This window comes from Gouania willdenowi, chromosome 8 (assembly GCF_900634775.1).
Source record: "Gouania willdenowi chromosome 8, fGouWil2.1, whole genome shotgun sequence".
In the NCBI taxonomy this organism is placed as follows: domain Eukaryota; kingdom Metazoa; phylum Chordata; class Actinopteri; order Blenniiformes; family Gobiesocidae; genus Gouania; species Gouania willdenowi.
The window spans coordinates 18,972,550-18,987,347 of NC_041051.1; the positions used below are offsets into that span (position 1 = coordinate 18,972,550).

The 14,798-nt window shown below is 38.1% G+C and overlaps 2 protein-coding genes across 6 annotated transcripts in view; one reads left to right on the forward strand and one right to left on the reverse strand.

Moving 5' to 3' along the window:
* rhbdf1a (rhomboid 5 homolog 1a (Drosophila)) overlaps positions 1 to 8,136 on the forward strand; it is a 51,179-nt gene extending 43,043 nt beyond the window's left edge. For 3 of the 5 annotated variants that reach the window (XM_028455218.1, XM_028455214.1, XM_028455217.1), the window contains 12 exons: positions 1 to 164; positions 292 to 543; positions 633 to 744; positions 821 to 895; positions 981 to 1,142; positions 1,217 to 1,317; positions 1,399 to 1,462; positions 2,742 to 2,836; positions 2,943 to 3,018; positions 3,149 to 3,249; positions 5,930 to 6,083; positions 7,332 to 8,135. In XM_028455218.1, the coding sequence (XP_028311019.1) occupies positions 1 to 164; positions 292 to 543; positions 633 to 744; positions 821 to 895; positions 981 to 1,142; positions 1,217 to 1,317; positions 1,399 to 1,462; positions 2,742 to 2,836; positions 2,943 to 3,018; positions 3,149 to 3,249; positions 5,930 to 6,083; positions 7,332 to 7,751 (1,776 nt within the window). In that variant the 3' untranslated portion in view covers positions 7,752 to 8,135. Of the gene's footprint in view, positions 165 to 291; positions 544 to 632; positions 745 to 820; positions 896 to 980; positions 1,143 to 1,216; positions 1,318 to 1,398; positions 1,463 to 2,741; positions 2,837 to 2,942; positions 3,019 to 3,148; positions 3,250 to 5,929; positions 6,084 to 7,331 lie in introns of all 5 variants that reach the window. The other 2 variants (XM_028455216.1, XM_028455215.1) reach the window with 1 other exon arrangement.
* Positions 8,137 to 11,049: 2,913 nt separating this feature from the next.
* Positions 11,050 to 11,909, reverse strand: aanat2 (arylalkylamine N-acetyltransferase 2). The gene is made up of 3 exons (XM_028455395.1): positions 11,741 to 11,909; positions 11,437 to 11,591; positions 11,050 to 11,355 (listed from the first exon to the last, which is right to left on the reverse strand). Exons 1-3 carry the CDS (start codon positions 11,907 to 11,909, stop codon positions 11,050 to 11,052), a joined length of 630 nt encoding a protein of 209 aa, XP_028311196.1.
* Between the last annotated feature and the right edge of the window lie 2,889 nt (positions 11,910 to 14,798).

The following is a 14,798-nucleotide window of genomic DNA, read 5'->3' on the forward strand; positions in this document are numbered from 1 at the left end:
GATATTCTCATGCATGAGGAATTGTCCACGTACGCAGACGAGGTGTTTGAGTCACCGTCTGAGGCGGCCATCAAAGACGCGGAGATCAGCGACAAAAAGGATGAGGCTGAGCTGACGGGCAGTGCCCTTGATAAGACGGAGCTGGAGAGGAGTCACCTAATGCTGTCAGTTCCCGCTGTTTGTCAAATAGCATTTTATTAAAACCATCAACCCAATCACAGATAAACTATGTGGACAGCAATGTCAATTTGGAGCTGCATCATCACTTTCTCCTCCTCCTCACTCCTGTAGACCTCTTGAGCGTGGTTGGCGTAAAGCCAAAGAAGGAACCCCAGGACCGCCAAAGGTGCCCTTGCGGCAGGAAGTGGTGAGCGTCCACGGACAGCGGCGAGGTCAGCGTATCGTCGTACCCGTGAAGAAGCTCTTTGCCCGAGAGAAGAGGCCTTACGGGTTGGGAATGGTAGGGAAGCTCACCAACCGCACATACCGCAAACGCATTGACAGCTACGTCAAGCGACAGATAGAAGACATGGACGACCACAGGTGCTGCTTCACTCAGTCTGCTGCCACATGACATTGCTGAATGTTGATATTCACTGACAGTACCTGTACCTGCCGTTTGTCTCCTCTAGACCTTTTTTCACTTACTGGATCACCTTTGTCCATTTGCTCATCACAATCTTGGCCGTGTGTATCTATGGCATTGCACCAGTGGGCTTCTCCCAGCATGAGACAGTTGATTCTGTGAGTGCTAATCCAAACATCATGAGCATCATCAGGGTTTTTACTGCACTGATTTCCTCCATTTTGTTCAATGTAGGTTTTAAGAAACAAAGGCGTATATGAAAATGTCAAGTTTGTACAGCAGGAGAACTTTTGGATCGGGCCGAGTTCGGTAAGATTTTGTTGTGCTGAGATTTTGTGTGTATATACTGTATCAGGGTTGGTTCATAGAGTTCTATCTATTTATCTGTTTTCAGGAAGCCCTGATCCACTTGGGGGCCAAATTCTCTCCATGCATGCGACAAGACAAGCAGGTGCACGATCTTATCAGGGATAAAAGAGCTATTGAACGCAATTCTGCCTGCTGTGTACGAAATGATCGCTCAGGCTGTGTCCAGACCTCAGAGGAACAGTGCTCGGTATGTAAACACGCTCTGAATCCAAATCCTCTGAGGAGCTCTTGATGAACCTGGTCCAAACTATTTTTATCTAGAGTACTCTGGCAGTGTGGGTGAAGTGGCCGCGGCACTCCAGCACTCCTCAGTTAAATGGTAAAGACAGACAGTATGGTTCAGTGTGTCATCAGGATCCCAGGTAGGGCACTCCACCTTAGCCTTATCTCTCTGTAGTATAGCACGTCATGTTGTTATAATGACTTAATCATTGTTTTTACAGGATTTGTCTAGAGCCTGCGTCAGTGTCGCCCCATGAATGGCCCGATGACATCACAAAGTGGCCGGTGAGTTTATTCCAAAGCCTGTTATTCCAGTTAAATATATAGAGTCAAAGTTATAGATCTGAATATATAATTTTGTCATGGTGTACTATGTTAAAAGATACATAAAATGCCATTTATTCAACAATTACCATTAGTATATTTCTTATTCAATAAATGTAGTTTTTTTTAATTTATTTAATTTGCTTGAATTTATGCTTTTGTTTAAAGCTGATAGAGACGACAATTATTATTCATTGTCGGAAAAATGTAATGCATTTCATTGTGGGATGACGTGGGGTCCCATAGACGGAGGCATATTTACTTCATTTTTACCGTGATTTCTTATATTTCATCAACAAAACTCTACCAAAGTGACATTTTTGGTGTTTTCATGGACTGAAAGTTGTTCTAAAACAACAAATGGTTATTTTGGGTTTGACACGGAAAGATGAGAATTCGTCCGAAATGTAATGTCTGGCGGATTGAGGTGGTGACACGGGAAATACCGGGAACAAAGTAAAACAAAAATTTCCAGTAATTTAACTGTTCTGGAAGGATATGGAACATTTTTGATTAATAATTTGAAAGTTACAGTAAATCTGACAGCAAAATATACAATTTTGTTTCACAAAAACAAAAAAACTAAAACAAACAATTCATCTGATGATTTTACTTGGTAAATTCCACATCCATATGTCTAAATTTCAGAAAACTAACCCACTCTTTACAGCACTCACCATTGAGTGTAAATAATACATAGAATCCATCAAATTAATCAATAATAAGAAGTCTAGCCACACATTCAATTTGATAAATGATTTAGTTAAAGATTCAAATTCTGACTGTTTTATAACCTCTTTAACCGAGACTGATCTGCCTTAATGTCTCTTTATTTCTCATTTTCCGTTCTATATTGCTGTTTTTTGTTATATTATGAATGTACTGTGCATAACATTCAATAAAAAAATAAATAAAATTAAAAAAATGGTTCAAGTGACTCACTGTCCCACAATAGAATGCGCAAAATCTTTCCGGCGATGCCCGTGTTTACTGCGAAGATTAATTAAACCAAGCTTTCAAGCAGCAACTCCAACATTTTACATTTTTTTAATGATGATTACATCCCCAAATCACCGAAAAATATCAGTAATTTAACAAAGACCAAAGGGTTAGATTAGGTTATGAAAAAAGAAGAAAACTGGATCAATTCATTGAGTTCCTAGCACTGGTTTGAACTAGAAGGTGTGAGGAGGAATGTCATTCTGACACTAACACACTGTTGTGATGCTCTAATGTTTAGATCTGTACCAGATACAACCCAGGGAACCATACCAACTTGCCTCATATAGACTGTACCATCACAGGCCGACCATGCTGTATTGGAACCAAAGGAAGGTGAGAAGTGTATTTATGAATGAACAAGGAATAATGGAGAGTTTGTTGACATTATGACACTAGACATATTATCTGTTTGAATCTCATACTGTTTGCTTTTCTTAAGGTGTGAAATCACATCCCGGGAGTATTGTGACTTCATGATGGGCTACTTTCATGAAGAGGCTACACTTTGTTCTCAAGTAGGAAATGTTGCATAATCCACTGTAGTAAACTATACTAAGATAAAAACTGTTTGAAGTTGTTCCGTGTTATGGTAATCTCTGACTGTCAGATTTAGATGTTTTTTCTTTCTTTCTTTGTGGTTTTCAGGTTCACTGCATGGATGACGTTTGTGGATTACTGCCTTTCCTCAACCCTGAGATCCCGGATCAGTTTTACAGACTCTGGCTTTCACTTTTTCTTCATGCTGGGTGAGTCCACACCACAGCTGGATGTATAGCACAACGAGTTTAGGATGCGCACACAATAGGACACAAAACTTGTGTTTAATCATTTGTTGCACCAAAAAAAAAAACATACATTTCGTGGAGTATCAGAATGATTCAATGAATCATCAATGTGTCAAATATTCTTGTTTATTTTAGCCTGTTTATGGTTTGTTGGTACTCAAGCCTGTTGTGACGGTTTTAAATGGAATGCGACGGAGTCAAGTTATAGGGTTTACTGGTCAGATGCGGACACAGGTTTTATTTGGTTTTTGAGGAAGACCGGTCTGGGATTCAGAGGTTTTCATGTGTGTGTGTGTCCCAATGAATCTGTAGTTGTTCTGTGCTCTCGGGGTTTTTTATGCTTAGTGCAAAGCATAACAATGACAGAGTCTCTGAGAAGAGACCTTGGCAAATGTAATCAGTGTACGATGGTATCTGGCCTGCTTAGGGCAATGTGACCAGGACCAGGAGATATTCTGTAATCATACTGTATATCAAAGCCTTTCCTCAGTTTTATTTATTTGTTTGTTTGTCTGTTAGCAGGATTAAGTCAAAAACACTGAACAGATTTTGACAAAATATTAACCAAAGATAGACCTTACGCTAGTGTTTTTCAGCATCAGGGTTGCCTGGAATTTAAATGGGGTCGCCAGAAATGTCTAGTTAGTAATTAATAAAGAAAATTATTGATTTTAATATATATATTTTTACATTTTGAAATTCTATTCTTTTCCAAATTCAAACACTACACACAGTCTTAATCATTTTCACTTTCTCAATTCCTCATTATTTACAAAAAAAATCACATATGTTTTAATAATTGACCAATCTTTTTAAATTTTTTAATTAGTCATGTCTGGTTGATTTCTCAATTACTCCACCAAGTTCAATCTGGATCAGATACGGATTGTGTATTTCATTGTGATTTTTCAAAAAAGAAAAATAGGAGTTGCCGATACATTCGGACCTAATACATTATTATTAATGGGGATAGACATTTATTCCAAGCATATGAAGGCTTGGATCCAGATAACTGCCAATATCACTGATCTGCTTCCCTTCATTATCTGCTTGATTAATTAATTTAGTGCCAGCCATTTTCCGAATTTCTACCCCCTCTTGTACTGTGACAATTCTGATAACAGATTCTGAAAGATTCATCAGGAAAAATAAACTGCCCATCACGGGTGATCTCTCATCCAAAGATGCGCTGCTACCACAAAATGTCACCTATTATTTTGCTATCTGACTCACAGTTAAATGTTTTGCTTACTGTATTTTGTATCTCCTCCGCCCGTCAATCACACAGACGTAACTTCCTCTTCCTCCCGACACGCAGAGATGACCCGTTTAGCCCGGTTAGTTGGTGGTTTTATCTCACGTTTGTAACATTATCAATAATCCACTCAGGACCACACATGTTCTGTGTTAGTATGTGGTGCTGTGAGCTGCTGGATACTTCACAATATCACTCCGTAGCACCATAATCTCCCTCGTCCCAGCTTCTTCCTCCTTAGCTAATTTCTCATCCAAAGGTGCACTGCTGCCACCTTCAGGGCACAGTTGGTCACCAGATCAAACTACAGCTTAGATATTGATGAGGGTCTCCGCCAGGGTGTCTTTTAGTAATCTCCGTGAAAAAATGTAATTGACGTAATATTATGTCAATGGCACTGAATGAGTTAAGGGCATTACAACGCTTTGGTGGAATATCTGAACCTTCATTTTCCATAACGTAATATTTGTATAATGTATATTATGTAATTAGTCAATTTCCAGGAAACTTTAAGCAGCTTGCACAACTTCTAGTCTAAAACTTCAAAATTTTCTTCCAAATTTCTTCCTAAATCATCTTCTGGAAGCCAAAACCTAATGCAGGGTTCAAATCGAGGTTATCTGAAACTTTATTTTTTGCCATGCTTTGATGGACTACCCTAGTGATCACCCCCACCAGATGACCCGCTTTACACTTTAATAATTCTCTCCTGTAGGAATTGTAGCTTTTCCTAACGCTAAGCCCTTAACAGATGTTCAAACTCCATGTCTTATGTCCATTGTGTGGTACCTGCACGGCTCCACCTTTAGACATACATGAGGTTCTCAGAACCATCGTCTAAGGGAAAACCAAGCCAGGAAACTCATTTCAGTCACCCACACTGGTGGTCTTGCGGATCTGTAAAGCATCTGATGTAGTGTTTTTGAACAGAACTTGTTGCAATTATTTGATTTATAGAACTTATATGATCAATTATGTTATTTATGAAGATCATCTCAGAGATATACCGATCTCACAATCAAACATTCATGTTACTGTAAAAATAAGATTTTACAGTCATTCTGATGAGTCTTAGATGTATTCAATAAACTCTCCAGATCTAATGCATTTAGTGCCGCTTTAAACTGTAGCAGGCTGAGTTACTGCTGTGCTTTAGAGCAGGTAAGAGCTGAGAGTCACAGAGAGCTGACCTTTGTGGTAAGACGAGCCGTGCTTCATCTTCACGTGTGTTATCTGTCTCAGGGCTAATTAAAGAGCATGCCCTCAATACACAGACTCGATAAGCTTCAAACCAGACTATACTTCCTCTTCTGCAAGAGAGGGTAATCTGTACAACACGTGTTGGCTTTCCCCTTCACTATTACACATTGGTGTCTGTCCTCCCAGGATCCTCCACTGCCTGGTGTCCGTGGCGTTTCAGATGACCATCCTGAGGGACCTGGAAAAGCTGGCAGGGTGGCTGCGCATCTCCATCATTTACATTCTCAGTGGCATCACTGGCAACCTGGCTTCAGCCATCTTCCTGCCCTATAGAGCTGAGGTAACATCAAGTTCTCCCTCACTTCAAAATAAATGCTATGTACTGTGTCATTTATTATTCATTTTCCACTGGTAGTCCTACAAACCGACTTCGTACACATGAAATAGTAGCCGAGTAGTTTATGCAGTGGACATTACACGTGTTTATTGTTTTCTTGTTTCATCACATTATACAGATTCAATAAGACACAAAGGATTGACAATGTGCAAAAACACACTTAATGTTTATGTTAATCTTAACTAACTTAATGTTTACATCGTCCACTTTGAACCAAAAAGTCCGGTGTTGTGCATGCGACACACAGAGCTGCGCACACACCCGCATATTCACACTTTTAATGTTAGTACGACATAAATAAAAGCAACACTGCATTAACGAGGGCCGCTCAGCCTGCTGGTCCTCTTAGACAGCATCTGTCATTAATCAACATCTAGCCACGCTAACCACCGGTTGCTAACCACCTAGCTATGTCGTGGCCATAATTTAAAATGTTCTTTTTAGTGTGACATCTGGGGCTCAGTGATAAGGGTTGGAGAAGTGTGTGGCTATGTTCCAAATCGCATACTAACGTACTACGCATATGAGGTCTAACGTCAAATTGAGTACGTAGTGTGTTCCGATTTGATAGTATTGAAAGATTGGGTACGCGTGAAATACCCAGATGTATACTATATCGGGACATTTTTGAAGTATGCACGGTGGGCACACTAGTCATACTGAACCCCATGATGCGTTGTGAGCAGAATGTAAAATTGTCCTGGGATCGGCTTCAAGCTAAAAGTCAGACATCCACTTTTCAAAACAAAAGCATCTTTTCTTGTCTTCATTAGTATTTTAAAACATTTGTAAATGAGGCTCTTGTTTTGAAGTTAAATGGAAGTTAAGTCAGGACACAATGGTGGGTCTCTGAAAACCTCCAAAATGTAGACATGAAATGAGTTTTGCACGAGTTTTATGGATGAAATGAGCACATGTTGATATTCTACTTGATGACTTTCTCACTTAAAATGCTTCCAGAACTTTCAAAGGTGGTGAATTAATGGAGATATTTAGCCCAGTGTGCTTCATGTTTGTGTTGTTGTAGGTTCAAAATGCATCTTGGGAAACTTTGAAGTATACCCCTAATCATCCTAACCATCCTAATAGTATATAGTAGACAGTATATACCCATTGAGTGTGTAATGTATAGTACGTTAGTATGCAATTTTGAACACGGCCTGTGACTATTAAATGTTCTTCCTCACACAGGTGGGTCCTGCAGGCTCTCAGTTTGGGATCCTGGCCTGTTTGTTTGTGGAGCTGTTCCAGAGCTGGCAGATACTGGCCCAACCGTGGAGGGCCTTCACCAAGCTGGTGTGTGTGGTGCTCTTCCTTTTTGTCTTCGGGCTGTTGCCCTGGATCGACAACTTTGCGCACATCTGCGGCTTCATATCCGGCTTCTTTCTGTCATTCGCCTTCCTGCCCTATATCAGCTTTGGCCGCATGGACCTGTACCGCAAACGCTGCCAGATCATCGTCTTCCTGCTGGTGTTCGTCGGACTCTTTTCAGGCCTCGCTGTGCTCTTCTACGTTTATCCAATCAAGTGCGAATGGTGCGAATTGCTCACGTGCATCCCCTTTACAGACAAATTCTGTGAGAAATATGACCTCAACGCTCACCTTCACTGAGGCGGAGCAAAAACAGTGAGCATCAGGTCAAGAAATACAGACTATTGTGCTTGTGTTCTTTGTATTCTGTCAGTATGGTGATCGCCACAGTCTGGTGCTGGTACAGAAAAAAAGGATTTAACTCACGTTCACACTTCAAGCCTATGTTTTGTTATTATTATTATATTATTCAGGCTACTTCACACAGAAGCAGGGACAAAAAAAACAGATCGTGATACCTTTGGTGCCTTGTGGATAAATGTACCAACTACTGCCATATTTTTGTTACTTTATGCTGAGCACTCAAATGTTTTCTTTGTTTATTGCTTCTCAAGAAGTGATTATTGTTCTGAACGTGGTAGCGTTTTAGCTACCTGTCTACTCACATGTAACTGAAAACAACAGTAAAAAAAAAAAAAAAAATCTACAAAGAAAAGTGTCTGTTGCTTTCTCTTAGTCTTCAGAGAACACCCGATGGATTTGTCATCATAAATGTAAGTTCTGTAAGGTATGTATTGGATAAATCATTGGTGATTATTGAGTTTTTTAACAACCAATGTTTTAATTGATTTATTTATCTATTTTAATTTATTTTTTTTTAAGAAAAAGACCAAAATTACCTCATGGTTTACAAATACAAACAAAAAGTGGAGAAACCAAAAATTACTGTTTTCTGCTGAAAATCAATGTATTTGGGTATAAAGTAGCATTGTTGATTGATTCTTGTTCAACTCTCAACATTTTTAGCAAAATATTAACATTTGGCGTATTTTGTTGTATAAATGTAAAACTAACTGCCCCCTATAGGTTGAAACCCAATCATATTTTGCTATTGGCTGAGAATGGTGGTTTGTGATGTTTTAGTGGCTTCTTACATCACAAACCACCACTGGTGGCTCCGCCCCTCTTGTAAAAACTAGACCCTGTGCAATCTGTGGCAAATATAAAAGTATAGTGAGTATTGAGTAGGTAGCTGGCATAGCATAGATTGTTCTTTGGAGATTTGGAATTTATAGTATAGACCGGACGTGTCTTAAAGCTGCAGTTTGTAGAATCCTCTCTCCGATCCGTTTTGAAACCGAAACTTAACCTCCGTTACCAGTATATTTTGTGTACTCTTAGTGACTTATTTTCTCAATAGAGACTAGTGACAAATGTATGGACTTTATCTTGTGTTAGTGGAGATTTTCTGGCGTTTTAGACTCTGACATGAATGCACGTATCACTCTGTAGTTATTGTCCCGAGCAGCAGCTGCTGCCATCAGCTCGTCCCCGTCACAAGCACACACAGAGGGGGCTGTGATCTCAGCTGCTCTGAGCGGTAGTAGCATTCAGACCGTAAAATGAATTAACCTTGAATAAGCTTCTCTTAGGTTTTCACACGATTTATCTCATCTATTCTTGCTCTCCTTCTGACACCAGTGTGTGTGTGTGTGTGTGGCGGACCCTTCGCAGTCACTGAGGTCTGCGAGGATGCAAATTGTAAGCGATTCGTTTCTCCTCAGTGTTTGTGACTTTATTCTGTTGCTTCTCCACCCTGGTCTGCCTTTTTCCGCTGTTATGGGGGATTCTGCTAGAACGTCCGCCAATACACATTCACTACCGACGGTCCTTGAACGCTAGCTGAATTCAGTCGAGCAGCCAATAGAAACGCCCAAAACAGCTCATGAAGCACATGTGTTTGTAGAAAGATCTCTGATTGGCAGACATCCAGATTCCAGGAGCTTCACGCTCCTGGATTTATAAACTTAATTTACAGAATCAGGAGAAGGAGATGAGATTCACTGTCCACTCAGAACACTTTGGATTACAATATGCGCCAAGATGATTATGGATTTTTGACCAAATGATGCCAAAAAAAAAAATGTACAAACTGCAGCTTTAACTGCTCCAGGAGCCCCGCCCATAATCAATACTTGTTTTTTATTTCAGCCTTGGTGCACTTCAGTGAAAACCTCAGGGTTTAATCTGCTGATCCTTTTCACTGGGGTGTGTGGATTATTCTATCTTTAGGTTATATTTTAGTTAAACATGGCAAATGAAGAGAAATCAACTCCTGATGCAAAACAGTTCTTACCAGTGATGTGGAGAATCCACAGAGAAAATGTCCTACTTTTTTCACTCCGTGTTGAACCCAGAAGTAAACATGCCAGGTCCACTAAACACTGTAAAGTGGCAGATTTTTTTGTTTATGTTGTCTGCAGACATTTCATTTTAAGTCACTAAATACAGAAAGGACAGTAAAACACGAGCAGCAGTGAAATCACTTTTAAAATACACAGAGGGAACATGACATCATTTAAAAAACAGAGCAACACCGATGTGTCAACACGTATATAGAGATCTATGAATCATTAAAAAAAACAAACATTTCAAAAACCTCAAATCATTTTGTCATTAAACTGAAATGTATTTATTTGTTTAACAATCAAAATCAGCTGATTTCATTTTTTTTATTGCCACATTTGACCTGGAAATTAAAACCAACTCAATTTCTGTTCAACAATTAAGATAAATGGAAATATTTGGCATAGTTGTATATGATAAAATGTATCCAACTTTTTTTTCCCTTCAGTGCTTTTTATCATTAAACAGATTTTTTCAAAATTAGACGTATATTCATCTTTTACATGCTTTCATTCAACTGTGCTAGTCCCATTTAGGTCCAATATTTCTCCTATACTGAGGGCGGAAACACAGTAACATTAAAAACACCAACATTTAAGAATGTAATTGATATAAAACACTTGCAAAGCTATCGGTTGAACTTTAAACCTGTTCGGTTATACCGTTATTTGTGCAGCTGCTAATTGTATTCGTCATAGTGGAAAATCAAAGAATAATTACATTTTTTTTAGTAAAAATCTAAAGCTGTGTCACCGTCATTAGTCCAGATACTGGATTCAACTGATGAATAATAATTTACAATCACAAATTAAATCATGAATAATCAGTGGTGAACATAAAATCATCTGAAAAAACTGCATTTTGTGTCCTTGTTTTGCCAAAAATAAATCAAAACATCAAACAAATATTTCCTTTGTTGGGATATTTTCTCTCTTGTCTCGGTAAAAGAACGCACTCATCCACACCTAAAGTTTGATAGAATAAGAAAACATTGGTGATTATGTGAATGTTAGCATCATCCATCCCTACATGAGGCCTGATGTCTTAAAGAGATGATGTCACCTCCCAGTTTGCTCTGTGCTCACATTTAGAGCTGATGTTCACTGGGTTGTTCACTGGTTCAACTGGGATTCTGAATGGAGGCCTGGAGTGGCTATTGTGGGTTTTTTCTGTCCATAGTGAGTGGATGGAGCTAACAGCCGCTGTTCCTTCTTGTGTACGCCTGGCCTCCGAGTGTGTACTCCATCTCCTGGAAGTGCATGTTGGATACGGAGATGACTGATGGCCCTTTCTCCTTGAATCCAGCTTTGAGGTAGAAAGGCACCAGGAAGTCCTCGCAGATCAGCAGAGCTCTGCGAAGGCCTGGGATGCAGCTCAGGTACTGCAGGTATCTCCACAGGAGGATGGAGCCTTTGCCCTGCTGACGACAGTGACGGTGCACGGACAGCACATGGATGTGCACGGTCGGGGGGTTTGGGACGTGCTGAGTCATGGCTTCCTGAAAGAGAGAGATGAAACCAGGATGAGTGACCTCAGACGCAGCACATAACAAGCCAGACTCTGTGCAGAAGTTTAGTACCTGTAGAAGACTCTCCTTGTCCCAACCTGAGCCAATGATGAAAGCTACCAGTTGTCCTTCTTCAAACCAGCCCAGTGAGAGTTCAGGACACTGGCTCAGGAAGCTCAGAACCTCCTGCAGGGTCAGAGGACACTCCCCGGAGACGGAGATGAAAGCTGGTGGAGATACGAGCCATTTTTGGCCACAGGTCAGTTTGAACGCAGTGATGAAACGCTCATCCTTTAACTACGTTATGACTTCACTGGAAACATGTTTAACACAATCAAAAACACACATGAAGGAACAAACAGAGCAGGAACTTTACCTTCTCTTTCAATCTCAAACACGCTGATGGCGTCCTGTGGGGTGAGGTTCCTGAACTCGCTGGCAGGAAGTGTGTGTCGTCTCTGCTGCAGTGGGCTGACTGCTCTGACAGGAGGCTTCAGAAAGAAAGGCTTGAGGAACGGAGAGCTGCTGCTGACCTGCTGGGCCATGATGATAGCTTTAAATCACAGAGATGAACAGGTTCCTCACACACTGGTTCCTCTGAGCGATGTGGCTCTTTGTCTCCCTCCGTTTCTCTCCCTGTGATCCCACACAGGAGGAGGTTTTCTTAAAGCGGGAAAGTCCACGTGCACGTGATCCCAGTCCTTTAAATCCCCACTTTTCAAATGAGCTACATGATTTACCCTTTGGATCAGGATTAAACAAACTCCTCTGTGTGAGACAAGCAGATATATCAGGGGTTTGATTTTATTTGGAAAGATTTTGATTTCTAATAATTTCACTGCAGTGTTTTAGTTTTAATGATAGTCTGATGACTAAAATACAACTTAGTTTTAGTCCAAATTTAGTCAGCATGACTACTATATATATATATATATATATATATATATATATATATACTGTAATTGAGTTGCTTTTATGGGTACTTGTACTTTTTTTTTTTTTTTTTTACTATTATCCTAAATCAGTAATTTTACTTATACTTAAGTATGTTTCAAAATAAGTAAAGTCATTTGTTAAATTTCTACACCCAACCGTTACTGAGTAAATTATATATATATATATATTTTTTTTTTTTTCAATGATAACCTGACATTGTGAAAGTACAAAAAAACGAAATGACCAGACATCACATCATAGCCGACCAATCAGATTAAACGTAATGTACCGTGCCAAAACAGCATTGAATGCCAGTTATTTTCACAGTTTTAGAATTCATACATGTAAACTGCATTTTCATCCCAGTTTAAGTGTGCACATCATATTCACACTAGTTTTCAGGGTCTTGTAATAGCCTTATTTAAAAAAAAAAAAAAATTTAAAAAATTTTTAAAAAAAAAAACTTTTTCTACTATTTTACCTCTGATTTGGGGTGTTTGTCACTCTTTTACTCATTTTTTATGCCTGACTGCATTTTCATCCCAGTTTAAGTGTGCACATCATATTCACACTAGTTTTTAGGGTCTTGTAATAGCCTTATTTAAAAAATGGAAAAATAAAAATAAAAAAATAAACTTTTTTTTACTATTTTATGCCTTACTATAGCCTTACCTCTGATTTAGGGTATTTGTTACTTTTTTCTCAATTTTCACTTTTTTCCTCATTTTTTATGCTTGGATGCATTTCCATCCCAGTGTGCTCATTATATTTGCACTATTTTTAGGGTCTTGTGATAGCCTTATCTCCAAAAAAAAAAAAAAAAAAAAACTCCAAAAAAAAAAAATCCAACTTTTTCCATTTCTATGCCTTACTATAGCCTTACCTCTGATTTAGGGTATTTGTTACTTTTTTCTCATTTTCCACTTTTTTCTCATTTTTTATGCGTGACTGCATTTACATCCCAGTTTAACTGTGCTCATTAAATTTGCACTATTTTTTAGGGTCTTGTGATAGCCTTATCTCAAAAAAAAAAAAAAAAAAAAAAAAAAATCCAACTTTTTCCATTCCATTTTTATGCCTTACTAAAGCCTTACCTCTGATTTGGGGTATTTGTTACTTTTTTTTCTCATTTTCCACTTTTTTCTCATTTTTTATGCTTGGATGCATTTCCATCCCAGTTTAACTGTGCTCATTTTAATTGCCCTATTTTTTAGGGTCTTGTGATAGCCTTATCAAAAAAAAAAAAAAAAAAAAAAAAAATCCAACTTTTTCCATTTTTATGCCTTCCGATAGCCTTACCTCTGATTTGGGGTGTTTGTCACTCTTTTACTCATTTTTTTAATTCCTGACTGCATTTTCATCCCAGTTTAAGTGTGCACATCATATTCACACTAGTTTTTAGGGTCTTGTAATAGCCTTATTTAAAAAATGGAAAAATAAAAATAAAAAAATAAACTTTTTTTTTACTATTTTATGCCTTACTATAGCCTTACCTCTGATTTAGGGTATTTGTTACTTTTTTCTCATTTTTCACTTTTTTCCTCATTTTTTTTGCTTGGATGCATTTCCATCCCAGTGTGCTCATTATATTTGCACTATTTTTAGGGTCTTGTGATAGCCTTATCTCCAAAAAAAAAAAAAAAAAAAACTCAAAAAAAAAAAAAATCCAACTTTTTCCATTTCTATGCCTTACTAAAGCCTTACCTCTGATTTAGGGTATTTGTTACTTTTTTCTCATTTTCCACTTTTTTCTCATTTTTTATGCGTGACTGCATTTACATCCCAGTTTAACTGTGCTCATTAAATTTGCACTATTTTTTAGGGTCTTGTGATAGCCTTATCTCAAAAAAAAAAAAAAAAAATCCAACTTTTTCCATTCCATTTTTATGCCTTACTAAAGCCTTACCTCTGATTTGGGGTATTTGTTACTTTTTTTTTTCTTCTCATTTTCCACTTTTTTCTCATTTTTTATGCTTGGATGCATTTCCATCCCAGTTTAACTGTGCTCATTTTAATTGCCCTATTTTTTAGGGTCTTGTGATAGCCTTATCTCAAAAAAAAAAAAATCCAACTTTTTCCATTTTTTTTGCCTTCCTATAGCCTTACCTCTGATTTGGGGTGTTCGTCACTCTTTTACTCATTTTTTTTATTCCTGACTGCATTTTCATCCCAGTTTAAGTGTTCACATCATATTCACACTAGTTTTTAGGGTCTTGTAATAGCCTTATTTAAAAAATAAAAAAATAAAAATAAAAAAATAAACTTTTTTTTACTATGTTATGCCTTACTATAGCCTTACCTCTGATTTAGGGTATTTGTTACTTTTTTCTAATTTTTCACTTTTTTCCTCATTTTTTATGCTTGGATGCATTTCCATCCCAGTGTGCTCATTATATTTGCACTATTTTTTAGGGTCTTGTAATAGCCTTATTTAAAAAATGGAAAAATAAAAATAAAAAAATAAACTTTTTTTTTACTATTTTATGCCTTACTATATA